The 27,870-nt window shown below is 51.9% G+C and overlaps 1 protein-coding gene across 11 annotated transcripts in view; it reads left to right on the forward strand.

The window, feature by feature from the left end:
- The window catches only part of TACC2 (transforming acidic coiled-coil containing protein 2), a 234,451-nt gene that overhangs the window by 71,718 nt on the left and 134,863 nt on the right, over positions 1-27,870 (forward strand). For 8 of the 11 annotated variants that reach the window (XM_047761104.1, XM_047761099.1, XM_047761105.1 and 5 more), the window contains 2 exons: positions 481-5,778; positions 6,336-6,449. In XM_047761104.1, the coding sequence (XP_047617060.1) occupies positions 481-5,778; positions 6,336-6,449 (5,412 nt within the window). Of the gene's footprint in view, positions 1-480; positions 5,779-6,335; positions 6,450-26,967; positions 27,507-27,870 lie in introns of those variants that run through there. The other 3 variants (XM_047761108.1, XM_047761109.1, XM_047761110.1) reach the window with 1 other exon arrangement.

The following is a 27,870-nucleotide window of genomic DNA, read 5'->3' on the forward strand; positions in this document are numbered from 1 at the left end:
TAAAGAATCAAGTTAAATTTTTGTCAAGAAGAGCGCTTTATTTTCAAAGCCTGATTTTGCCCATTTTTACCTTTTTCCTGAACATCTAAGGCTCCCCAGAAGTGTTTGAGACCTCTTTGTAAACCACACAGAACTTGTCCAAATCCTCAATTATGATTGACACTTACTAAAAATGTCCCGAGTTTCCCATGTTTTAGATAATTATGAAGTCGTTTCCATATTTCCCTATTCATGACTGGCCGGCACAGAAAGCCTCAGACTGAAGGTTTAAGAGTCTCTGCACTGATCTGTGCAGAGAGGCAGGGTGTGTGAATTGGTTATGGATGGGGAGGGGTGGGGGGGTCTCTTCATAGAGAGGAATGAGTGGCCTAAGGATGCCGTGCGTGGTGGCCTTTAGTGGGGAGAGGGTTGGGGTGATGCTTCAGGCTCTGTCCTTGGCATCCGTGAGAACTGATGAAACCAATGTTTCATTGTTGGCAGCGTCATTCATGGAGGTTCCTGCCCCGCTTCTGAGGGTGTTGCCCGCCCGGATCCTTGCATCCCGTCTCCAGAGGTGACTGAGCCAAGGAAGCACCCACAGGAATCCAGGGGCTCAGAAGGTTCTCCACGGCTCAGCCCGCCAGGGTCCTGGGAGCAGGAGTATCCCCGGGGATCTGCGCCCCTTGCCGAGGGCCCCCCAGAAGGTGGCTTGGAGAGCCTGGCAGTGGCACCTGAAGATCGGCCCCTCGTTCAGCACCCCCAGAGGAAACCTTCTCCAGGTGTCCCTGCAGCCTTGGTCCCTGAGGGGGACAGCTCTCCTCAGCACAGTATGGTCACAGCCGTCCCCAGCGTCGAGAGACAGAGCAACGTGAAGGAAGCAGATGGGCAGAAAGGGTTTTCCTCCAGCTCCATTGACCAGTTGCCAGGAGTTTCACCAGCCGACCCTAGGGAGCTGAGGAAGGGACAGCCATGTGGAGAGCCCGGCCGGCCTGGGGGTTTCGAGTCCCAGGGGAATGAGGCTGCAGGTGGCTTTCCCCTCCCAGAGTCTGGACAAGGAGTGGCTTCTGGACAAGTGGCCCCCAAGGCCACTGCTGCAGCCTGGCCAGGCCGAGATGGCTCAGCTGGCCAGCGGGAGTCCCTCTTGGAGCCCGAGATCCCAGCCCCAGAAGGTCCAGCCCCCAGCTGCCAAGCGGAGGTGCCGGCTCAGGATTTCACCGATGACTCAGGCTCTCTTGGGGCCCACCCCCCTGCTCAGAGCAGCTCAGAGGCTGCCCAGGAAGCCGAGGCGCAGGCCGCTTCCCAGGAGCAAGTGGAAGCGGATCCGACCCCCAAGGAGCTGCCCTGGGACTCAGCGAGTCCTGCACCGGGGTCGGGGGCCGAGGGCTCTGGGGAGGACACTCAGGGTGCCAGTGATGCCCAGGGCTGCTCACAGACCAGGAGGGGAGGAGCCGAGCCCGGTCAAGGTGTCACTGGGGCAGCAGATGACCTACCCAAGGGGACTTCACTTTTGAGTCCTGAGCCTTCCCCACGTGCAGCGACCCAGGAGACAGGTCCAGCTTCAAGCTTCACTTCACAGCCTGCTGCTCCAGCCTCTGCTGCTGCAGAGCAACCCAGCCAGTGGACCAGAGAGATGGTCTCTGGGGCCGAGATGCCCACTCTTACAGATCCAGCAGGAGGGCTGGCAGATGCAAGGCTGGCAGGACAGGAGAAGCATGCATCAGAGGGAGAGGGTACAGAAAGGGGCTCCTCCAGAGAGGTCTGCGCCCTCTTGGCCCAGGAGGAGAGGGGGGAGGGCTGGAATAGGGAGCAAAGCCAGGAGGTCCAACAAGGGGTTCTGGCCCCAACCCCTCCCAGTGCATCAGATGAAAGTGCCAGAAGGTCACCAGGGCCCAAGGATGAAGCCAAGGCTGAAAGCCCAGCTGTGGCCAAGAGGGAAGGCAGACCACCTGGTCCTGACCCTACAGGACAGGAAGCAGCCCCAGAGTCACCCAGTGGTGCAGATCCTGGGACACTTCAGGGACAGCAACCCGAAGCCTACAGCTCTAAGCCTCACCCAGAGGTGGAGAAAGACGGGGTTTCACAGCTAAGTGGCGATGTGGTGGGCAACGGCCTTCCCAGCACCGCCTCAGCACAGCCACTCAGAAAGGAGCTCCTTGAACCTGTGGACAGGCCCCGCTCTCCATCAGAAGATGCAGCTTGGAGTTCAGGGGCCTGTGGGATGATGGGAGAAGCCCAACAGGTTCTTTTGTCTGGCTCGCTGCACCAGCTCCACGAGCAGGATCCTGCCCCCGGCTCTGGGCAGGATGGAGCCGGTGAACCCATTCTTCCCGAGGGAGCTGGCTGGGAGGGGCCAGGACTACCGACCCAATGTCCTGCCACCCTTCAGGATGTGGGGGGGTTGGGTAGAATGGATTCTCTTCCTGCTTTAGAATCTGAGAAATCGGATGTCCTGTCACCTCCTGCTACAGCAGTCACCCCCAAAGCCCAGGAGGTGGAGAGCATGTCTGAAATAAAGAGGAGGAGCCACCCGTCAGCGCAGAGGCCTGGCAGCTGTGATGGGCAGGGCTTGCTGACAGCCCCCCAACCCTGGGGGCTGGGGTGTGAGGCAGCTGGACCGGAAGTCTGCACTGATGGGCCACTCCCCCATGAGGAGGAGAACTTGGCAGTGGACTGTGGGCTTATGACGCTCAGCCTGGAGCAAGATCAGCAGGGAAACCTGTCCTGCCTGGGGGACAGCAGGATACGAGTGGCTGCGTCTGAGAGGCCCTCACTCTACCCTGAGAATCAGCTCCAGGCATCCCAAACCCGCCCAGAAGCGTCCATCCTTGATATGCTCGGGGAGAAGTCCCAACACGGAGAAAACGAGAAAGAGACACATCCAGGTGCTGCAGACACAGATTCTCCCCAATCGCACATCCCCGTGGAACCTCCGGAGGATGTGAGCTCGCCTGTGCCTGGAGGAAAGGAACAGGCTTCTGAATCAGAACTTGGAAGTGACCTCCCCAAAGGCAGCCTGAATGATGCTCCAAGTTCAGCTTCCGGGGACACCATTCCAGAAAATTCTATGACAGAGCAGTTGGCGTTGTCAGCACCCACGAGACCGGAGTCACCTGTGCTAGGGGAGAATGTGCAGGACGGAGGATACGGTGGTAGCCAGCCCTCCAGGCTCTCACCTCCTGCGGCAGACACCTTACAAAGCCCTTCTCTTGCAGGTAGCTTGAGCAGAAAGGAAGGTTGCTGTGCTGGGCAGGGGCTCAACAAGTCCCAACAGGAGCTGACTGGCGGGCTGAACGCCAGCAGCCAGCATGAAGAAGCATGTCTCGGGGATGCAGGCCTTTCTGAAGCAGCTGACGCTCGGCCCCCACTCCAGGGCTTGGCTGAGACAGAGAAGGCAAGTGAGAACACAGTGGAGGCCCGGCCGGGTCGGCCTGACTCAGTAGCTCTCCTGGATGCATCTCACTGCCTGCCAGCTCCAGCACCTGCCAGCCCCAGAGTCACACCCGCCCAGGATGCCCGAGAGAGAGAGGCATGTGATGAAACCTGGGAGGACGGGCAGCTATCGGGGTGGGCCCCACAGGAGGCAATGGAGCACCCCACTGCCTCAGATGCTGAAGTCCAAAGGCTTCTTGGAAGTTTCCCATCAGCTGAGGATCAAGCTGTGGATGATGGGTCTGCTGAGACTGGTGGGGGCGCCGACGGAGGAGACCTGGGGACACAGCGGGCTCTGGAGGAGCCAGGAGAAGCTGCTCGGAGTGGGGGCTTCCTCCAGACAGAGCCGTACCCTTCCGCTGGGGAGGAAGCTTCTACCCCTGCCCTGGGTGAACCCTGCCAAGCTGAGCAGCCCCCGGGAGGCTGCCAGGATGCCTTCCTGCCAGCCAGAGAGCTGGGTGGGATTTCCAGGAGCCAGGTGGATACTTCTGCAGCCCAGGCTGTCCCGGAACCAAAGACGCTCCTGCCGTCTGCACCACCAGAAGAGGCTGCTCCTGACACCCCTTACCTGCATGTCGCAGGTGCTGCAGGGAAAGAGGCAGAAGACAGCGGGGTGAAAGCTGTTTCGTCTCAAGGCCCTGGAGCTCCTGGTGAAAGCCCTTGCTCCCTACAGGAGCCCCTACTTGTCTCGGAAAAGGCCCTCTCCATGGAAGTGTCTGCTGGCTCCCTTGCATCCCTCTCGCAACCAGAAGCTGCAGATGCGGAAACCTCTGCAGCTCAGCCCAGCAGCGGCGGCCCCAGAGCTGGGAACTTTGAGGGACCGGTGGACTCCGTGCCCTGCCTGGACAGGATGCCACTTCTGGCCAAGGAGGAGCAGACCACAGGGGAGGAGAAAGACTCAAGAGCTCCATGTGTAAGCACCCCACCCGGTGAGATCCCAGCATGTCCTGCCAGTGAGGAGAGCACGGCAGGGGATGCGGCAAGAGAGATGGAGAGCAGCAGGGAGAGAGTGGTGGAGCCTTCCAAGGACCCCAGGAAGGAAGGGGCATCAGCTGGTGTAGACGCACGCTCCAAGCAGACCCGTATGATGGCGGGGTTCACTGACTTCAGGGAGCATATCACCAAGATCTTTGAGACGTCTGTGCTGGGAGTCCTGACTGCTGAGCGGCCCCAGAGCAACCTGGGAGAAAAGGCAGGAGCTGGGAGGAGTGTGATGGGCAAGGACCTCCCCATGCCAAGTGTAGAGAAGCTTCCAGATGGGACTCAAGGAGTGACCATCGCTCCTCTCCCCACCCCACTGGCTGGGATCTGGGTGGACTCGAAGGCGAAGAAGCAAGAGTCAGCTGTAGGGGCTGAGGTTTCCCGGCTGGGTCCCCAGGATCCAGCTCCAGAAAAGCTGCCAGGGCTGGCAGGGCTGGCCGCAGAGCAGAACCTGCCAGGTGCCTGTGTGGGGAAGGAAGCCAGTAAGGCCCCACGGATGCTGATGGAAAATGACAAGCCAGAGGGGGCCGGGGAAGGCTGGCCGTGGCTTGGAGGCCAGGCCCCCTCAGAGCAGGAAAGCAGCCAGCAGGAGTCAGCTTTGGGTCTGCCTTCACAGGTGACTTCTCCAGAGATTCCCATCTCTGACTTGCAGGTGGCTCCCCAGGGCCCTGGAGAAGGGGACTCACTTCAAGATGACAGATTTCCTTCTGACAAACAGCATCAGGAAACATCTAGTAGCAGTGGTCCACGCAGAGAAGATGGTGCCTGGGGCTTTTCTCACCCGAGGACTCTGGGCGACATGCCACTGTCCACGTCTGCCCTGGGAGCATCCTTTCTCTCCGGAGATGTTCCGACTGTGGCCGAGGCCATCAGTGAGCCCGGCGCCCCAGACACACTTAGAGGTGAGAGGAGGCATGGCAGCGCTGCTGGCACCTCAGAAACACAAAATGCCCTGGACAACCGGAGCACCCTGGAGCCCGTAGCTGGAGAAGTGGCAGACACTCCCCTGGAGCCTGGCTTGGTAGCAGGAGCTGCTGGGGAAGCAGAGGGTGACGTCACTTTGAGCACAGCTGAGACCGGGGCATGTGTGTCTGACGACCTGCCTGAAACAGGTACTATGAGAAGGTCCTCCGGTGTGGCTTGTGCCTCGGCGCTGCCAGGAAGCCGTGGGGACCCAGGTGGCTCTGAAGGGGCTCTGAGGATGGAGGCTGCAGCCACCCTGAGCGGGGACAGCCCAGCCGGGCACCCGCAGGCCGAGGAGCAGCCCGGGCCTGAGCTCCCCGCTTCTGCCTGGGGCGAGAAGGTACGTGACTCCTCATCTGCAGAACGTGGTGAAACTCGGGACCTGAAGCTGCAAAACCTGAATGCAGAAGCTCTCGAGGCTGAGAGGTACCTAAAAAAACACATTCCCATGGGAATGGGGGGGTCAGCGGCAAAAGGGATTCCCACTCGATTTTAAAAAGTCAAAGAGATGGGTGGTTTTTTTCAAGGAGCTAAATTTTCCATATCTAGTGGTTTAAATTTACCTGCTTACAGCCTCTGGATGTGCTGTGATTCTGAGAAATGTGAGAAGTGGGCTGGAGGTGTGGGAGCGGTCGGTTAACGGGGCTTCTTCCTTTCCTTGCGTTCTTTAACTCGTCTAACTGACCCTGTTCAAGAAGCATGAAATGTTCACAGGCTGGGAGTGCACCAGGAGGTCCTAGGTTATAGTCAATCAGATATTTTTCTGGAGTCCAGAGACATCTGCTTTTGAATCTGGATTTCTTTATAGAGAGGCCAAAAGTGATCTCAAACCATCTCGAAGCCATTCACTGCCAGAAACTAATTTTTTTCTAGAGCTTTTGTGAAGTAGCCACTTAAAGGTAAAATTGGGACATGGGCTTTTCAATAGGACATGGAGAGAAATGCTTTTCTTAAGATTTATCTCTTTCTTTACTTCATCCCAGCAAGGGCCCTGAGCCTGGCCCATCCACCTTACCTTCGGTTCCTGAGAAGGATGCTCCAGACATCATGGGCGAGATCATTTCAGATGAGGCCACAAGTGCGAGAGGACCAGAAAGGTCAGTGAAAAGGTGTCAGTCTTTGGGGAACTATGATGTTTTCCTTTGGCAGAGATGCAGGGGACGTTTTGCAAAGGACCGCACTGCTTAAATACAAGTCTTTATCTAAGAAAGAAGCACATGGAGGTCCCGTTGTGGCTCAGTGGTTAACGAATCCTCACTAGGAACCATGAGGTTGTGGGTTCAATCCCTGGCCTTGCTCAGTAGATTAAGGATCCGGCAATGCCGTGAGCTATGCCGTGAGGTTGCAGACACAGCTTGGATCCCAAGTTGTTGTGGCTGTGGTGTAGGTCGGCAGCTACAGATCCGATTCAACCCCTAGCCTGGGAACCTCCATATGCCACAGGAGCGGCCCAAGAAATGGCAAAGAGACCAAAAAAAAAAAAGAAAGAAAGAAGCACATAGCCATCCCCATTCTTTATGCAGGGGGAGATAACGCTGTACCTGAGATAACGCTGAGTTCCTTTGTTGTAAAAGGGATTGAGTTGCTTTCATATCTAAGCTTATCTCTTTTTTTGGCCATGTCCTAGGGCCAGGGATTGAACCCATGACACAGCAGTGACCTGAGTCACTGCAGTGACAAGGGCGGATCCTCAACCCACTGCACCACAAGAGAATTCTGAGCTTATCTTTTCCTTAACTGTTTCCATGAAGACGTAATTCACATACCATATAATTCACTCATTTAAAATGTACAGTTCGGTGGCTTTTAATATATTCACAGAATCAGTATTGTGTAACCATCAGTACAGTCAATTTTAGGACATTGTCATCCGTCCAAAGAAAACTTGTGCCTCTTAGACCTCACGCCCCATGCCCCCCACCCCTCCTCATCTAGTTCACTACCTCTTGAAGCAGATGAGTTCAACTTTGATTGAATCTCAAGCAGGAATGTCTAATCACCACTAGCAGTCACACTCCATAGAGATCTCGAGATTAGGGGAGGCCCAACGACAGATGCAACTGTGAATCCCAGACCTGGACCCTTGCTGTGTACCTGCCTGTTGTTTCCTAAGTGAAATGCCACCCATGGTTGTGCCACAGCTGCTGCTGGGAAACTTCATCCTTTGGAGGTGGTGGAGATACTGTGGCCACAGGCACATTCTGGACAAGCTTTGCAGCATCCTTAGATCTCCGGCTGTTCCAAGCTGTCCACGCGTATGTGTGTGTATGCATGCAGGCACCTGCGTTCATGAACGGGCGGGGTTGGACTTTAAATTAGTACCTGTGGCTGGCCAGTGTGTCCTACCAAACAGCTGCAGGCATTCTGTAAATGATTTGATTCATATTTTGCACATGCTGAAAGAATGCACCATCACCTGTTTTTCGAGTCTGAGCACTTCCACCGACACTCAGCTGCCTTTCCTGCCCTACGAGGGCAACTCTCATAATTTGAGGCTGGAGAGATGCAAGCACTGCTGCCGAAACAGATGCAAGTTTAATCTGCATTAGACACGTGTCTCTGCTGCTGACTTAGCACAGAATTCCCTGCAGCCCTCGCTTGTGTGTATTTTTGACATTCCCAGCTAACGTGTAGGAAAAATGTCTAACCAGGAAAATCCTCCCCTTCCCCACAAATGTTATATCAGCTCCTCCTTCAGTCCCTGGGGGTTTTGGTCACTTCTTGAAGAACAAGAAGTTCTCAGGATCGGGCATAGAACAGTTCAATAAATATTTCATGGCTCATTGTTTTAATCACTTTAAATTTTATAATTATAATTTCTTGGAGTTCCCGTCGCAGCTCAGCAGACATGAACCCGACTCGTATCCATTAGGATGTGGATTCGATCCCTGGCCTCACTCAGTGGGTTAAAGAGTCTGGCACTGCCTTGAGCTGTGGCATAGGTCTCAGATGTGGCTCGGATCTGGCATTGCTGTGGCTGTGGTGTAGACTGGCAGCAGCAGCTCCAAAGCAACCCCTCGCCTGGGAACTTCCATATGCCACAGATGCGGCCCTAAAAAAAATTAATATTTCTAAATTAATATGAGAAAATGTGTAAGGTATAGAAAAGTCTAAAGCAAAAGAGAAAAATCCACAATCACACCATGTAACAATTAACTGTTGCTTATTATGTTAGTGCAATGGCATCCAGTTTTCTTCTGTTTAAGTACTGAGTCCTTTTTTCTGCTGCCATCCGAACTTTCTGCAAACATAAGTCTTAGTGGCTGAAGTTGTGTGACTTCATCACAGTTATGGAGCAGTGGACGTTTACGTTATGGTGGGCGTTCTGCCCAAACACTGGATCCTTAACCACAAGGCCACCAGGGAACTCCATTTTTTTTCTTGTTATTAATGTGGCCGCCAACATTTTAAAATTACCTACGTGGCTTGCCCTTGTGGCCTATGGTTCCCTTCTGTTCAGATCGTTTGGCTCCGGAACCTGCTTTGCTTCCATCCTCCGAAGAAATAAGGATGGAAGAGCACTGACCTTCCCTGGGCTTTGGGTTCTTAGGAAAAAGCCCTGCCGCTCTCCCATTGGCTGAGGATTTCTAGAAAGACTTCTGAGTGGACCCTCCCCTCCAGCTTGAGGTGGGGTGACCGCCGACTCCCTTCCCTCGAGGGGAAATACAGGGCCAGGAACATCTGAGCCAAGAGACCACAACAGAGTCCACTTCATGCCTAGTAGGCAATCAAAGCTCTCCAGAAGGAATAGAGCAGCTCCGTCCAATAGAAATGGGACCCAAGCCACAAATGTAATCTTAAGTTTCCAGTAGCCATTTGAAACTAAACAGAAATGGGTAAAATTCCTTTCAACAATTGGTTTTACCCAGTATGTCACAAACATGATCACAGCAACGTGCAATCAAAATAGCAATTATTAATTCAATAGTCTACATTCTTGTTTTCATTCTAAGTCTTTGAAGGCTGGGGTGTGTTTTGTACCCACCGCACACCTCAGTCTGGACCGGCCACATGCTGAGCCCTCAATAGTGCCACATAATGAGTGGCCACCGTCAGGGACACCCCATCCCCTCACAGAGCTCTCACAGCTATCGCATGATACAGAAGGACAAACTTTCACAAGGGACCACAAAGGCTGTCATCTCAGCTCAGCAACCTTGTTCCTACTTGAGCACAAACGTTGGGAACACTTCTTTGTCTTGAACAAGAGGCTCCGTAGCTCCGGTGGGCCTTTCACTGCAAGGGAGCTGTGCTGTGGACCTGAGCAGGCCTCAGAGGAAGTCTGGCCAAGGTCAAGGTCAGCAGTGTGGGTCCTGGGAACAGCAGGTGTTGCATGTGAAGGTACATTTCGGCAGCTGTCTGCGGGAGATACGCTGCCAGGAGCTGGGGTGGTGATGAGGTTTGGATTCACACCAGCTGTGCCCCTCCCTGCTTACTTACACAACCTCAGTTTACCCATCTGTAGAATGGGCAGGTCACAGCAGCGCTCGCCTCACTGAGTCGTTGTGAGGGCTGGATAACTGATATAAGTGCCACACCAGCGCATTCTGGCCCCGGGCAGGGGTTAGGGTCCTTGCTACGGTTCCGTGGGGTCGACTTTTCTCACGCAGTGAACTGAGTGGCCACTGTTTGTCTTCCTGGGCGGACTGTGCTCCTGATGTCCAGGTTCCAGCCTGGCCGTCTCTGTTTTCTCGCGCCGACTTCTTTGCTAAAATGTCTTCATGGCTGCGGGGAGTGAAGTCTTTCTCACCCCCTCTGTGTAGCCCACAGCGAACCGCTTCAAGTTAAACATTTCTGAGATCGTGTTTTATTGTCAAGCTTTATGTGCATCCTGTGTTGTGTGCTGTATCCTATTGCATTTCAACATAAAAAATAATGCTCTGGGGAGTTCTCTGATGGCCTAGTGGGTTGAGGCTCCTGCGTTCTCACCGCTGTGGCTCTGGTTGCTGCTGTGTGGCATAGGTTCAATCCGTGGCCCAGGAATTCCCACATACTGCCTGTGTGGCAAAAAAAAACAAACAAACAAACAAGAGAGAACCTGAAATAAACGTTGCAACTCTCATTTAAAAAATAAAAAAATAAAATAATGCTCTGAATTGCCAGGAGAAGCGCACAGCCAGTCAAAACCAAATGTTCCACTCTCTTGGTGACTGGGTGACAGGTTATCTGTCGCGTCAACTGAGTTTCGAGATTCCGCTGACTTGACTAGATGAGATACAGTTTCCAGGAGATGTCTCTTTTCTGTCTGGGCAACAGGATGGTTTGGTAGCCAACCTCACACACAGGTAGATGCAGGGGGCAGACAAGTTTTGCTGCTTTGTTTCCCACCGTTTAGAGTCCAGTGGGCACTGCTGGCGGATGTGCTGTGGGTCTGTTCTGTGACTTTGCTCACCTCCACCTGAAGGGTACCTGGGCGGAGACAGGTGGTGTTGACAGACGGCTCAGCTGTGGGTTCTACGCACCGCGTAGTCCCTCCCTGTGGAAGAGTCTAGGACCCACAGAAAGCCGCACTTTATTTTTAGATCATTTTTCAGAACATGCTTGAGTTGATTTCAACTCTGTGTACACATGCCTATCTTCAGAGGACGGACTGTCTAGAATCCGGCATTCTGCTTTCACACCGCTGATGGTCAGATAGGTGGTTTTGGATTCCTGGGGGACATCACCAAGCTTGTTTTTGCTGAATATTTATTTAAAGGGGCTCTTTTTTTTTTCCATTCGGGGAAATGGTTAGAAAGGTATCATTTTCAATGACTAGGGCGTTTGAGGGAATTAAATTATTCCCAGATGCCCTGGTCTCTGCACACACCTAGGCTAAACTGTGAAGGGCGGTTTGAGAAGTCCAGGGGTGGAGGAGGAGTGGCCGGGGGGGCAGCCAGCGTCTTGCCCAGGAAGCCCTGGCTGGACCAGCTTCCTCCCCCTCGGTCTGTTTCTCCCTTTTCTCTCCTCCTCCTTCTAAAATTACCAGCTGTGACACCATGTTTTCGAGTTTAAGAATAAGGTTTTGAGGAGGGCCACAGCAGTATAATTTAAGGAAAAGAAAAAAAGCCACCAAGCCTAGGTCTCTTAGCAGATAAAACTGGAATGACAGCCTCCCCACCCGACCCTGCTCCTTCTGGGTTTGATTTTATATTACGTTGCTTGGGTTATTTTAAACTTCCTTTTGCGAAGTATTGGGCTATTACAGACCTACAGCTCTGACAGTTCTTGCCGTTGGAGCAATTTTCCTCCCCAGTGGAGTGAGATAGAAGCTTCATCTCACTGGCACGTGAGGCCTTGGGGAAGCTGCTTGGCTCCTCAATCCTCAGTTTCCATATGTATCAAATGGGAAAAACAATACTTTCCTCTTGGGATTAAAATGGAAATTGTTTCCAAAGTATGTAGTGGAAAACCTGATACCTGGTAAGTGTAAAATACAAATGGGAACCGCTATTGGCATTTTAAATATATTTATTCAAAAACGTCCTGGGAGCAGTTGTCTCTGTGGTGCAATGGATCAACAGTGTCTGTGCAGCTCCAGGACGCAGGTTCAATCCCTGGCCTGGCACAGTGGGTTAAGGGATCTGGTGTTGCCGCAGCTGCGGCTAAGTCACAAGTGTGGCTCAGATCTGATCCCTGACCTGGGAACTCCATATGCCGTGGCGCAGCCAAAAAAGTTAAAAAAAAAAAAAAGTCCTGGGAATTCAGCGAAAAAGGAAAATGACTCTAGTCTCCAAGTGAAATGGTAACAGACCCCAGAGAAATGGGGAGGTGTGAGACTGGATGAGAGTCTCTTTCCAGCCATTTGATCTCTCTGTGCCTCTGCTTCTGTCTGTCACACGGGAGCTCCACTAACCCTGCTCGGCTCATAGGAGCTTGTTCCATGGTTCAAAGGTGCTTCCGAACTAAAGAATCTACAAATGACATGGATTTATATTATTTCCAACAGTTTCAATCATTGCGAACCATCATACTATAAAAGTCAAAGGACCTTTTAAAATGTAGCCTTTATATACTGGAGCTTTTGTCGTGCATAATTGAAATGAATTTTTTAGAGGTGAATCTGTCCTTTGGAAATACGCCACATCACTTGGGAAAGCTGCATTATCAGGCACCCGCATAAAAGGCAGCAGCCTCCTTGGAGGCAAGGGGCTGATTCCCTCTTCTGGGTTTCTGAGCTGCTCCACCCTGTTAGGCTGCACCTCGACCTAAAAAGGGAAGAGCCATTTAAGAATCCCTGGCCACTTTCAGGGCAAGGTGGTGATTTTGCAAATGAAATGTGTCCCAACTGACCAGCTCATTACTAGAGCCGCTCATTACTGCCACTGGCCGAAGCCACTGTGTTAGACCAGGATGCAGGTCTCTTTAGCAGCCATGTTTGAGAAATGGGGATTTTAGACTCTAGCCGGGTATCTGGAAGGAAATTTGGGTGCATTCTTGTTGGGACTCAGACCAGAGAAGGGGAGAGGAAGCTGTCTGACAGGAGAACTACAATCAGACTCTGGCCCCCGATAGCACCCTTCCCCACGATGCCTGGGCTGAACCAAGAACCTGCCCCAGGGAGGAGAAACGCCCACCACCCTCAGCCTATTCCTAGGCTTCTGAGAAAAGACTGCAGAATCGAGTTCTGTTGTGTGGGACCAGCATGGGCCTCAAGGTCTGCAGATAAGTTCCAGCTCAATTTCTAGGTCTGAGACCTCAGGGGCATCACCTTTGACGAACCTGTTTACCCACCTGTAAAAGGGAATCACGTAGTCCCAAGGGTTAAATAAGCCACTGTGTTTAGAGTGCCCAACACAGAATACTCACCGGGAGTCCCCTTTCACGTCTTCCTGCCCCTGGGCCCGGGTACTGCCACAGCCAGCCCTTTCTTTCATCCCCACCTCAACCCTGAGTGGGCTGTCTGCCCCTTCTGCAGAGGAGGAAGTAGAGGCTCGGCCAGGAGATGTGGCTTGTTCAAGGTCAGAGGGCTAATGAGGTTAGGGCTGGGATAAGAATCTCTCGTCTGCAGAGTTTTTCAGACCTCGAGTCCAGGGATACGGTCTGCATCCCTGATGAGTAACTTATCAGCCAGAAGAAACCTTGGGGAGGTTACCCTCTAAGACATGCTATCCACTGGAACTTTCTAGGATGATGGAAATGTCCTGTATTTCCATTATCCAGTATGGCAGCCACTAGCCACATGCAGCTACTATATACCTGAAATGAGGCCACTTGAGAATTTAGGGTCAGTTTCAGGGCAATGTGGTTTCAGGGTCATGGAGGAACTCAATTGTGGCTTTTATTTAACTTCAATTAATGAAACCTGAAGTTGAAATAGCCACATGGGGTGGTGGCCTCTGCAAAGGACAGCCCAACTTGAAGACGTAGTCTCATCATGTGTACCTGACAGCTGAATCATCTCTATCAGCAGCATGGATTCCATGAGGCTCTGCATGAAGCCCTCGCAGGGCTCAGGGGCTTGGTGAAGCTCAGCCAGTGCTAGGACAGTCCTTGCCTGCTCCTCCCCACCCAGAGCCCTGCCATGGGAAAGCCAGGTGGCTGAGGAGCCAGAGTGGAGACTGGGGCATATTCATGGCACGAGTGCCCGGCAACCCTGACCACCAGGAGACGTGGCATCTCCCCAGTTCCAGAACCAAGAGGTTCACCATTGGACCAACTGGCAGCCTTGGCTTAGCCAGTGTGACGTCACACCCAGACCTGGTTAAGAAGGCCCGGGTGGAGTTCCTGTTGTGGCGCAGTGGTTAACAAATCCGACTAGGAACCATGAGGTTGCGGGTTCGGTCCCTGCCCTTGCTCAGTGGGTTAACGATCCGGCGTTGCGTGAGCTGTGGTGTAGGTTGCAGATGCAGCTCGGATCCCGCGTTGCGGTGGCTCTTGCGTAGGCCGGTGGCTACAGCTCCGATTCGACCCCTAGCCTGGGAACCTCCATATGCTGCAGGAGCAGCCCAAGAAATGGCAAAAAAAAAAAAGCCAAAAAAAAAAAAAAGAAGGCCTGGGTGACCCAGTCAACTGACTCCAAACATTTACTCTAGAGCCCTCTGTGCCCACGCCTCCCCCTTGGCCACACCTGCAAGGTGCCCACCGGGCTGGGAGGGAGTTGACATGGGTCCACAGCAGGAAACCGCATGCCAGTTGCCATTTCTGTACCATCCTTGTCCTGAGAAGCTGGCCGGGTGAGAAGGAGGCTTGCCGTGGGGTGTGCAGGGTCAGCAGGCCGCAGCTAACTGCATCTCAGCCTCCTTTTTCTTCGCAGGGCCTGCTAAGTCGTACGGCATTAAATATTTTAGCAGCCTGCTGATTCAGAGGGAGACTGCGCAAGTGTTTCTCTGTTTCCAGGGAGGGCCCGCGAACAGGTCTGATTACCCAGACTTTTAATGCCTTTTCCTTCTGCAAGGCAGTCAGAGGGTGTTTGGGCAGAAAAATCGAAGGGAGGGGTTTGTCTGTGCCCAGGAGTGGGCAGGGAGCACAGAGAGAGGACAGCGGCGTGCAGTGGACACGGAACAGTGCCGAGTTCTCAGGCCAGGAGCACCCCGAGTGGAGGGAGGCAGGCCCCCAAGAGGTGAGTGTGGAGGGCGGGAGGAGGAGGGGCCAGAAGTGAGGCTGAGGATGCCTTCAGGCTGGAGGCAGGAGAGCATCAGATCCTGGAGTTCAAATCTGATCTCAGGTCCTGGAGTTCGAATCTGTTCCCGACTCGTGGGCCATGCTGGGTGACCAGGCAACTCTCCAAGCCTCAGCTTCTTCATGGATAAACAGGCCAATGATGTCTCTTGGGACTTAAAGGAAGGTTAAACAGGATTATAAGTGAGACACAGAGTGCCCTGCACAAAGCCAGCTCTTCAGAGCAGGGAGTGGGACTACTGCAGAGCCATAGATAAGGTCCCTGCACGTCGGGGAGCAGGGGGCTGCAGGCAGCTCCATCCCCATGGCCGGCTCAGTCTCCCAGCCACCACGCACCCGGGCCGGGTGCTAAGAAGGGAAGCCGAGGTCTCCCCGGTTAGGGAGGAGCTGGGACACTGGGCACCGGCCCCGCCCTTGGTCAGAGGGTTGGGCTGAATGCATAGGTGGGCAGGTGGATGGGCAGACACACTGCCGGTGAGTGATGCTTGCGGTTTGTGGACTCCCAGCCCAGGGGTCAGGACCCTCTAGGGGACTCAGGTTGTTCACCAGCTCCTGTCTCCTCATTGTGTGCCTTGGCCAAGGGACTGTCCCCCTCCCTGGGCCTCAGTGTCCTCTGATGCGGATTGGGAGGTGGATGTCACGAACTTGGATCCTCTGTCTAGAAACGGTGGCTCGGACACACAGTGGTGTTCGTTTCTACAGAGCGCGGGCCCCGGCCTCAGCCTCTGGCCAAGAATAAGTCACGATCGTGTTTCTTTGGGAAGGTTAGACTTGCAGACACGGCTGCGGGTTACCCAGCACCCAGTACTCTCCTCGGTGTGCAGAGGGCGCGCCATGAGCCCTTGCTGAATAATTCAACCTAACCTGCTATCAGCTGGAGGCTTCCTGTCCCAGCAAAGCAGGTCAGGTGGGACTCCGGAGGCAGATGGCCAGGTCCACCGTCTGGTTCCTCCATCAGACTCTTCAACCCTGAGCAAATTCTTCAGCTACTCTAAGCCTCCGTTTTCTCACCTGTACGATGTGTATAAAGCCAGGGTCCACCCCAGAGCGCTTAGGGAGATTATACAAAAATAATGTATGGAAAAAGCTTAGCAGAGGGCCTGCCTGGCTTGCAGTAAGCACTTCAACAGCAGGGGTAATTTTTATGGTCACTGCCATTATGACTTCTAGCATCATTTGTATGCTAATAATGCTATTATTAAGGCAGGTGACTGGGATACACTTGTGCTTTGACACAAGGAGTTGACATGTGCCAAGTTCATTTGCATCTGCCCTGGATTCTTTGGAATGTGTCACTACCCTCTAAGGCTACCTCCCACTCCATGGCCAACAGCCTCCCCACGGGGGTGGGCTCCCCCGCACCCCCGTGGCATAATATTATACGTGATGTGAAGTCAAGCCATTAGGCACACACGGGGAATGAATTATCTTCTCTGGGGAGACTAGGGCTTTGGGGTTAACCTCTTGCCAAGAGTGGCTGCACAGAGACTGAAACCTAACATTTGTGGGAGGGCGGGAGCGCCTGTGTGGGTGAGGAACGCAAGCTCTGAGTGCGTCTTAGGGGACAAATCTTGGCATGATGTTTTGAGCTGCTAGCCCATCCCAGAGCTGCTGGAGGAAGGGGCAGGGCTGAAAGATGTCTGGCCCTGCCTGACTGCCAGCTGCTGTCGAACTATAGTTGAAAAAGGAGACTCCCCCCTTGCAGGTGACCAAGTGGCTGGCATTTAAATGTGCATGGCCAGAGTGAGTTTGGATGAAGGGAGAGTGCCAGGCTGGGGCTCGCGGTCTCGGTGTAGGTCAGATTGCCTCTCGAGGCCACCTGTGAAGGGTGTCTGGGGCAGGCAGTCCCTGGCTCCTGAGGCCTGGTAGCAGGAACGCTCCCCTTTTGAGCTGGGTGTCACCTTGGCTCAGGCATGGGCAGTCGTGAAATATTGGAACCAGAAGGACTTCGAGGCTCCTCATTTTACAGATGAGAAGCTTGAGACCTAGAGAGGGTGTGCGACTTCCTGAAGGCCACACAGCTTGTCAGGGGGGCCAGTGATCTGACTCATCGGGAACAACGTGCTTCTGACCTCAAGACCAGTCCTCTTTGCAATGGGCGTTACCTCTCTTGCACACAGCAAGCACCTCCCCAGGGGACCTGGGATGAACTGACCACTGCCCCCACTCTGGAGGTGGGGACCATGGTTTAAAGTAATCTCATCCTTGGGTTGTATTTGAGAAAGCTGCATAGGCAGGCTCGCCTCTGTGCTCTGCTGACCCTGGCTTCCCTTTGAAGGTGGCCGATGGCATTTGCAGTAGGATTGCGGAAAAACCACGAGGAGAAGCTGGTTGGACAAGCGCTCTCAGGTTCTCTAATTTGCCCTGATTTGGGCAGTGGGTGCTTGCTGATGGGGAAGGAAGTCTCTGAGTAGAGTCAACTCAGGAGAGAGTTGTGCCAAAACTCGAAACTCGAGTTTCATCTCCTTCTAGCCAGTGTGTCTTGTGTGAGCAGTTTCTGGAGGAAACGCTCAGAGGATACCACAGTCCGTTTCAAGTTTCTTTACAAACAGTTGGGCCACGAATCCTTGGGGCATGAGACACTCTTGATCACTGCAGGGTCTAGTTTTGTTTTTGCATCAAGATGGGAAGTTTATCTTAGAAACCACCAGGCTCCCTGTGGAGTTGCTGTTTATACCTCGTCTTTAATTCATATTTGATCTTCAGTGGAGAGCAGTGATTCTGTAGAAATGGCCCCACACAGGGGTGCGGGGTGGGTAGGGGAAGGCATTTTTGATTTTCAGAAACTTCCTTTGCATTTTGTATTTGGGAACTACAGCTGTCCCCAAAAACCACAGGCTCTACAAGTCTAATGAAGGGCATTTGATGTCTTCTTTTCTGAACCCCTTTTCCTTTGGTATAAGAATTGGAGAAATGCGTAAATGTGGGGGCAAGCCTGGCTTTAAAGGCAGTAGAGGCAGAAACTTCAGAGTGGCTGAGAGATGCTGGCCAGACTCACACACCCTTGTCCCTGGGTGACCTCGCTGCCTTCCTCACTCCTCCCCCTACTTCTTTTCTCTCTAGGAACCACATCCTTTTTTTTTTTTTTTTTTTTTTGCCTCACTGGTGGCATGCGGATAACCAGGGCCAGGAATCAAACCTGTGTCACAGCAGCGACCCCAGCCACAGCAGTGACAATGCCAGATCCTTAACCCCCTGAACCACCAGGAAACTCCTAGGGAGCCACATTCCTGTTCATGAGTCCATAGGGACTCAGGCAAGTGTGGTGCCTGTAACAACTGGTCAACCCTCCAGCTCCCCAGGAATACCCTCCCCCCATCCCCGCCCAATAACTGAGAGCTCTGTGTAACTTGACTTAATATATTCTAAGCAAATATATTATGGTTTGTATAGGATTTCGTTCTTTGCAGAAGAGCTTGGGTATTTTCAGCTGGACAAACCTGGGTTTAAGTTTTATTCCTTTTTCAGGTTAGGACCTCAGTCAAGTTAATCACTTGAGGGCTCAGTTTCCTCACCTGTAAAATGGGTATAAAGTCAGTACCTACCTCTGGAGGATTGTGTGACAGTGTTAGCAAGGGGCTGGCCAGGCAAGCGCCCAAAGCATATCTGTCTTCGTTTGGGGGTGAGGCCTCCGAGGTTAAGATCTGTGCTGGTCCTAGACCTTAACACAATGGGCTGCACATAGCAGGGTCGCAACAACTATTTGTAGATTGATTTTATTTTATCCAGCAGATAGAGGGTGTATCTATTTGTTTGGTGCTTCCCTCAAAAGAGAGACACAAATCTATTAGCCCGGTTAGTTCAGGAACATGACAGCAAGATCATTGCAGCTATAAATCACACAGTCATTCTTCTATTCATTTACTCAAACCGAGGGCCTCTGACATGAAGGTCCAGGCTAGCTGTGCTCAGCAGGGTCTCTGGTTCTCCACACGGTCGACATTTCTGGCTGGGGAATTGTTGGGGAGGGCAGTCCTGCACGCAGTAGGCTTTTTGGCCGCACTGGATGCCAGTTGCACCCCCCAAGTCATGACAATCAAAAATGCCCCCAGATGGAGATCCCCTCATGGCTCAGTGGTTAACAAATCTTACTAGTATCCATGGGGACCCAGGTTCAATCCCTGGCCTTGCTCAGTGGGTTAAGGATCCAGTATTGCTGTGGCTGTGGTATAGGCCAGCAGCTATAGCTCTGATTCGACCCCTAGCCTGGGAACCTCCCTATGCCACGGGTGTGGTCCTAAAAAGCAAAAAAATAAAGTGCCCCCAGATACTGCCAAACATCCCATGGGGGGCCAAAGTGCCCCTGGAGAGCCACTGGTCTAGGCCATGCTGCTCAAGGTGTGGTTCCTGGAAACCTGCTAGACAGTGGTTGTTTCATCAGATGCTCTCTTCAACCACTGCCTTGATGTGACACAGACATCCGACTCTGATTCCTAGGGAAGACTGTTTAGGGGGAGGTTGGCTGTGCTCACAGCATGTGGAAATTCCTGGGCTAGGGATTGAACCCATGCTACAGCAGTGGCCTGAGCCACTGCAATGGTAATACCAGATCCTTAACCTGCTGTGCTACAAGGGAACTCCAAGAAGGTGTTTTTTTGTTTGTTTGTTTGTTTGTGGGTTTTTTTTGGTACAGCAGGCAGAGTTTGCTTTGTATTTAGTCAGTGACTTACTTAAAATCAGGACTAGGTCAAGTTCAAATACAGGCTCAGCTGAGTACACATCCAAGCAATGCAGGTCCTTGTGTGAAGTGGGCTTTGTGTGCACTCAAGGAAAATTCCAAAGCCACGTCTAGAAATTCTGGAGGAGAAATTCTGGAGGAGAAATTCTGGAGGAGGCAGAAAATGCCCCCACGCATTTTCTGTATATATTTTGGGTTCAGGCTGACATTTCATCTTAGCCTGGGCGGGGGCCATAGCTGAATTTTTTGAAGGCCGAAATCCCGCCTACCGATACCTCTCTCTGGCCTTCCAACTACATTTTTCTGGGTTGCAGTTCAGGAATGTACCTCCCTGCTTGGATGGCTCTTCATGGAATGTGAGGACTTAGCTCAGTGATTCCTTCTAGAAAGAAGAAAACCTTCCTCAGAAGTCACTAGTGAAGTGAATCTTCTTCTTTTTTTTTTTTTTTTTTTTTTGTCTTTTGAGGGCTGTACCTGCAGCATATGGAAATTCCTAGGCTAGGGGTCAAATTGGAGCCATAGCCACATCTGTGACCTACATGGCAGTTTGCAGCAATGCCAGGTCCTTAACCCACTGAGCAAGGCCAGGGATTGAACCTACATCCTCATGGGTATCAGTCAAGTTCTTAATCCGCTGAGCCACAGTGGGAATTTTTTTTTTTTTTTTTTGTCTTTTTAGGGCCGCCCCTGTGGCATATGGAGGTTCCCAAGCCAGGGGTCCAATCTGAGTTGTAGACGCTGGCCTGCGCCACAGCCGCAGCAATGCCGGATCCTTAACCTACTGAGCAAGGCCAGGGATCGAACCCACATCCTCCTGAGTACTAGTCAGATTCGCTTCCGCTGTGCCACAACAGGAACTCCCACAATGGGAACTCTTGAAGTATCTTATGTTACTCGTGTGAGGGCTGGACTCCATGCCAGAGCCTGACACCGGCCCTGGGTTCCTCTGCTGATGCGTTCCCAGTATATAAAAAGAACCTGAAATTAGCCCTTTGTCACTGTGGACTGGTCAGGAGTTTGGATTCACAGACACACAACCTGTGCCTGAACCTGGCTCTGTTTGGTGAGACTCATCACTCCAAGTCTGCTTTCTCCTTTGTCTGCTGAGGACAAGAGCTCACAAACGTTAGCTAATGTTAGAGTGGTTATTTGGAAAAGTTTTCCAATTGGCGTTTTGGTTTTTGGGACCTGATCATTAAGTGGGGATGGCAGAGTGCTCGCTGTCTGGTGGCTGGCATTTTTGTCACCCTTCGAAGCTGGTGGATGACAGGATAATCAGTTTGGGTTTCTGACGGTTGGGTGAAGCCCTGCGATGCTGCCGCTCTGGAAAAGGGGCTCAGGGAACAGGGAGGTCGGGCGGGGCGCCACGGGGGGGGGGGGGGCGGTGCAGGCACGAGGAAGGCTTGCTCTTCTGCCCTTGGGGAGACAGGCTGGTTTGAGAGACAGCACTCCGGCATTACAGGGTTAAAACAGCTCACAGCCCTAACTGTCTTGGGCTCTCATTTAGTAATTGATGAAGGTGGCCGCTGGGACTTACCTAGCATATATTCTCCACCAGGGCAAATATTTTCTCTCTTCTGTTCTCTCCTAGTTCCTAGCCCCTAGAAGTACCTAACATATCACAGGTGCCCCCAAAGTGTTTGTTGAATGACTTAATCATATGCTTCCTATCAGAATCAGTTACTGGTTATATTCAAGAAGAGGTTTCATTCCCACTACCCGGAACATTCTACTTCTCATCTCCAAGTCCATTTCCCTTCTCCTTTTTTTTGGCTCAGCATTCCATTGATGGAAGTCACCCATGTACCACTTTCAAGGCTCTTACCATATCTGTATGTCGCTTATATGTACTTATTATTTTTCTTTATATTGTTTCATTTTTATTTCAATATAGTCCTTTTGTTTCATTCTAGGTTATATCTGTGAAGTTAAGGGGTTTGGTGTGCTAATTATGTCTGTTTCCCTAAACATTTTCAATGTCTAACTATTTAAAATACCCTCCTATTAGAAACCTTGCTATGGTAACACCTCCTTGCTCATAAAACTCACCTTAAGGGTTCCCTCATGTGGAAGAATCGTCCCAAACCTCTTGCAGAGTTGATGGCAATGTCGCTTTTACATTTCTGTCATGTGGCAGCCAGTCCATGAACCATGTGTAGAAGTGAGCAGAGGACCATGAAGGTTCTGACTTTGCACAGGGCCAGGAAGGTAACAGGTAGTCTAGAAGTGGTTTTGAATGACTGAATGAAGCGCTTGAATACAGGAGAATTGGTGTGGCCACACGCGGGTGCCCTCAGCAGAAGCCCTGTTATTCTCTGACGTCAACACGCATAGCCTGCCTCCCGCGTGGGTGCCCATCAAGAAGTGAGATGCCCACCCCCAGCAGGAGCTGGTGTGTCCTTTGACAAGGGAGAGTTTGACTTTTGTCCTTCGGGATCACATACCCCCATCAGTTAACCAGCCAGCTGGCACGTTTCCCGTCACTGGCCTTGTTTCCCAGGTTTCTTCAGGTCTGGAATCGTGGCGTTGCCGCTCCAGGGAGGCGCCCTTGGTCCTGTGGGGCAGAAGCCAGTCTATCCATAGTTAGAATGGATAGAGTTGGATAGACTGGAGTTTCCTTTCAGTGTCCTGATATAAAGACACTTTGCGCCTTCCTGCTCTAAATGCCAACGACTGTACCTGGTGTCTGCTGGTGTTCTTGGTCCGTACTTCTGCTTCTTGCCTCTCCGGCATGAGTCTGTCTGTCCAGGCTGGGTCCTGTCTTACACACTTTTACACACCCACGGGCACTTGGAACCAGGCCCAGTGACTATTAGATGAGTTTGTGGTTATTTATGTATCTGGCAAATATGGGCACAGGTTTCCAGCTTGGCTTCCCGTTTTTCAAGTGGCTTATCATTTCTCAGCCAAAGCAAAATGTTGTTGCCACAACGGAGTGTTAAAGGAAGCTGCAAACACATAGCAAAGCATTGCTTGGTGGACAGGGCGGGGGTATTTCCTAGGCACTGATTTGCCTTTTGTTTTCTTGAAGACACTCTTGGCAAAGGGTCTTTGATTTGCTTTGTGGTTTTCATTCTTTTCTGTAGCCTTAGGTCTAGTATGGACCAAATGAGTGCTTCTCAGCCTTATAGTTGACAGCCTTTTCAGGATGCTTTTGGTTGCAAGTAACAGACAACCCAATACAAGAAAACAACAATACGAGGTCCATCATCTCTCCCACAGGAAGTCCAGAGGCAGGGCACTTCCAAGGCTGCGTCATTCATTAGCCTTTTCATCTTCTTCTCCGCCCGAATTTAGAGTGTTGGTTGCTGTTCACGTTCATTGTTTCAAGCTGGCTGCAGCAGCTCCAAGCATCAGACCACAAATGGCAATGTCAGAGCAGGAAGACAAAGGCTGAATGAAGGACACAAGAACTGTGGCCTTTTACCTCCTCTAAGGAGTAAGGAGCATGTCTCCAGAAGCACAGCTGACTTTCTATTTCATTGGCTAAGGGTGTGTCACATGACCATACCTAAACTAATTATTGGAGCATTAATAAGTAAACAGGAGAGGGAACATCAGTTTTGGAGGCAACCATCCACGCCTGACACAAAAGTTCAGATTCAGAATTTCTCCCCATGTGGTTTGGAAAACATCTCCATAGAATTATCCAGAATATGTTTGTTAAACTGCACATTCCTGAGCCCCTTCCTAACCTCCTGAACCAGAATCTCAGGGAGTCTTACATGCTTTAAGTTTAAACCCATGAGTCTGGTGTTTGTGGCTGTTGCCTGCTAATATTCACAGGTTATAGATGATTCGTCAGCAGGGCTGGTCCTCTTGAGGGCAGGCTGAGGGAGCAAGGAGAATATAGATTCAAGCTCCAAAATTTCCCTTCCTTGTCCTTGCCTTTTGGAGATTCAAACAGAAATATTACCTGATACAATGATGATGGCTGGGATTCGCTTTAAAATAATCTGGGTAGCAGAGAGGAAGTGAGCATGTGAATACAGCAGAATTGGCCATGACTTGATAACAGGTTAATATAATAAAGTTCATTATACTTAAGTTTTTTTAAAAAAATCTTTCCTGATACCTGCTCTGTCATTATGGGGACTTTGACCTTGGGTGTGTCACTCTCCTTCTCTGGGTCTTAGGTTGGATTCCAGGATTCCAACAACACAAGTTCTTTTCTAAAAAGCAGTGTATGCATGTTTTCTTTTTTTCCCTTTCCCTCCAGATGAACCTTTTCTGCACACAAAATCTTATGTGGAACCCAAAGATAGGACAGATTTAAGAGAAACAGCTCCAGCTGCAGGTGCCTCCCAGTTAGCCTTTAAGAGAACTCCAGAAAGCTAGGACTCTGGAGAAGATCATTTAACACCTGTTGCACTGGGCCGAAAACACTAACTGAATTTCTGTAGAGGACTTGACCTTGTACCGAGAACCAAGAAATTCTTAGGATGTAAAGACTCAGTCATGGATGCAATTATTAAGGCACATCTTTGCTGCCTGTGATTCAGTCTTTTTCTGTAGATTGCAGGTAACTCAAGACAAAGGGCATAAGCAGGTGCCTGTCCTCTTCTGTACCATTGCAGTCACCTCTCAGTATCCGTGAGGGATTGATTCCACGACACCAAAATCCAAGGATGCTCAAGTGTCATATAAAATGGCATGGTATTCGAGTATTACCTACACACATTCTCCCATTTACTTTAAATCATCTCTAGATTATTTATCAGACCTAATACAATGTAAATATTATGTAAATAGTTGCCTGCACACAGTACATTTAAGTTTTGCTTTTTGGAACTTTCTGGAATTTTTTCCCCAAATATATTTTTTTATTTTTATTTTTTTAATTTTTATTATTATTTTTTTGTCTTTTTTTGTCTTTTGTTGTTGTTGTTGTTGCTATTTCTTGGACTGCTCCCACGGCATATGGAGGTTCCCAGGCTAGGGGTTGAATCGGAGCTGTAGCCACCAGCCTACGCCAGAGCCACAGCAACGCTGGATCCGAGCCGCGTCTGCAACCTACACCACAGCTCACGGCAACGCCGGATCCTTAACCCACTGAGCAAGGGCAGGGACCGAACCCGCAACCTCATGGTTCCTAGTCGGATTCATTAACCACTGCGCCACGATGGGAACTCCCCCAAATATTTTTGATCTGCAGTTTGTTGACTCGGTGGATGCAGAAGCTGAAGATAAAGAGGGTATCGTGTTGTTGCCCTGACCTGAAGCAGAGGAGACAGACAATGCACATTTACTACAGCTTTCAAGTTTACTGTCAGGGCAACCTTTCTGGCTACGCTAGGACCAGGGCTGTGTGGGTTGGCTGAGACTTTCTGGTATGCATGTATCCCTATCACATGCCGTGCAATTTGAATATCAAGCCCCTATGATGTTGAGAGCCCTGGACTTCGCCTTCTAATGAGTATGTCCTACACTGGATCATAGCTTTGTCCAGGTTAGCTCCTAAATATCATTGCACTGCTCTGAGCTGGATGATACCTCGGAGAGGTCCTGGCATCAAGCCTTTCTTTGCCGGAGTGCTTCTCCTGCAACAAATGGTCTTAGACTCTGGATGCTTTCATAAAATTCTTCAAAGAGGAGATTAAATCACAGTAATAATCGGATACGTACTGTATTAGTTTCCTCTTGCTGCTGTAATAAATGGCCACAAAATTCACGACTTAAGACAATACAAGTTTATTTTCTCCCAGTTCTGAAGATAAAATATCTCACATGGGGCTCAGTGGGCTAAAATCAGCAGGGCTATGTTCCTTTCTGGAAGCCCCAGGAAAAAAAAATCTGTCTCCCTGCTTTTCCAGCTTATGGAGGCTGCCCGCATTTATCGGCTCGTGGTATCCTTCCTCCATCTTCAAAGCCAGCAACACAGCATCTTCAAATCTCTCTGACTCTGCTTCCCGTGTCACTTCTTTTTCTCCTACTTTCGTCTTCCCTCTTCCACGTCTAAGGACCTTTGTGATTATACTGGGCCTACCAGCATAATCCGCAATAATCTCCCTATTTTATGGTCAAATACTTAGCAACCTTAATTCCCCTTTGGCCTGTCCATTAATATATTCAGTCATCTTTGTGGACATCCTGAGGGGGCAGCATTCTGCCGGCCACACCAATAGGTTTCAAAGCATAGTGGTCCCTTCCCGTATCACGAAGGATATCCATCTGACAACTAGGGAGGGGCTGTTGTACTTGAAAGGAATGGTATCCCAAATTCATCTTGGCTCTTTGCCTAAGTGGCATGCTCAACCTTGCAAGGAGTGGGCATGTTTTTACTGTAAGTGGGTATGACCTGGAATGAGGGCAGCAGGACACAGAAGACTGGGCACTCCAACTCTCACTTCTCCAATAGCTGATGGTGTACATTTGAAGACATTAGCCTATTTGTCACACTTGTCAAATGGGTGCTTTGATACTATGCCGTTGAGCCCAGGATGAGCACGTGAAGAAGGAATCTATTTACATTTCCATCAGAAGTGTCACTCCCAGAAGCATGGTGATTAAGAAAAAAAACAAAAACAATAGTGGAAGGCGACAAAAGTCTCTTTATTCTACAGAGTATTCTCATTTGGGGCCATAAAGCCTTGGGCATCTGTGTCTTTAAGAGGAGGAAAGGAAGACTTGAGTCATTTGTGAGTCTCATGCCCTTTGGTCCCAGTGGATATAAAATACAGCAATGCCTTCTTGACACTAAACTTAAAATAGGAAGACTGGCGTCCACATAGAGCCTCAGGCTCTTCTCCATTTGGGGCCTAGATACAGAAATTTCCAGAGAAGTGATTCGTTTCAGTGGTGCGGGCAGGTAAGTGCCACTCTGGGGGAGAGGTCTCTGTTAGTGAAGGAGTAGATTTGGGGTGCAATAAGGGAAAAAACAAGACCAAACCCACAACTCGCAAATAGAAACCCATGTGCTTTTTGGAAATATGGCCGCGGGAAGGGGATGGGGTTTCGCTTCCGTCCGTTTTAAAGGGTACATCAGCCCAGGAGAAGGCTTGGCAACAGGTTTTGCCAGCTGCAGAGTGCAGGGCGCTCTGAGGATCCGTGGTTAAGCAGCGTTAGGATAGGCAGGTGAAGACGGCAGGCCAGGATTGGGCTCCAGGAACAAGCCAGGCATCCGCAGTTCTTGCTGGGGCTCTGCAGGGCAGCGGGCCGGCATCCCCTCTTCACCTCCTCCGACCCCACCCCTTCACCTCGGGCAGAGGCGGAGGAAGCGGGCGTGGACTGCAGAGTTGGGGCCCCCGGCCTGTATTTGGCCTTCTCGGCCAGTTCACACGCCGGTGCCCGTCCTGCGCTGCCATGAGTAGTGGAAAGCGCCGTGGAAAAACTCCGAAGTGTAACAAGTTGTCATGACTCAGAGACTCCTGGAGGAAGTCGCCCGTGCATTCGGGAGCCGCGGCTCCGTCCGTCGGTCGCTCTGTCCCCGGCGCGCGCTGCGGCCTCGGGGCGAGTGGGCGCGCCGCCGCGTGGGCCCCTCGGTGGCCTGGGCGCGCCGCGGCCGGCCCCGCGCATTCCTGGCCCGGGAGGAGAGCGCGGCGGGCGCCCTGCGCGAGCAGCTGGCTGCGCGCTGGCCGGCCCGGAGCGCCCAGGGCTGGGGGAGGAGCCTGGCCCGGCCGCCGCCGCGCTCCCACTCATTGGCCTTTTGTGCAGCAACTTGGCCCGAGCCCTCCGGGGAGCCTCGCCGCCCCGCGCCCGCCTCGCGCCGTTGCCCCGGGAAAGTTTGCGTCCCCGGGCTGGGCCCGGCGGTGGAGAGAGACTTCGCGCGCCGCGCCGCCACCGGGCTCGGAAACCGCAGCCTCTCGGGGGCTCTTGGGCAGCTGCGTCCCCGAAGGAAGGCGGGTCCATGCGGGACATTCACGATCGCCCCCGGCTGGTAAGTGCGCCGCGGCCAAGGGCAAGCGGGAGGGCGAGTGCCCGGGGTCGAGGCGGAGACCCGCGTCCCCAGGACCTTGGCCTCCAGACAAAGGCGTGCTAGAAGTAGCCGAAGCTCATTTCTTCTTTCCCCAGCAGGGACTGGTTGAGGGGAGGAAAGTGCTGAAGACACATTTGTGTCCCCTGCTGGCGGAGAAGTGTGTCTCTCTGCCGGGGAAGCTCCGTCGGGTGAGGCGGGTTGGGATCCGCACCAGAGGTCCGGGAGCACGCCCGTGGCTGAGATCCCGCCCACGGTGGAGGTCCCCGCCCGCAGCCGAGGTTTGTGCCTGTGATCAGTGTCACCATCCGTGGTTGGGGTCGCCGCC

The sequence above is a fragment of the Phacochoerus africanus genome, chromosome 15, assembly GCF_016906955.1.
Source record: "Phacochoerus africanus isolate WHEZ1 chromosome 15, ROS_Pafr_v1, whole genome shotgun sequence".
Lineage (NCBI taxonomy): Eukaryota > Metazoa > Chordata > Mammalia > Artiodactyla > Suidae > Phacochoerus > Phacochoerus africanus.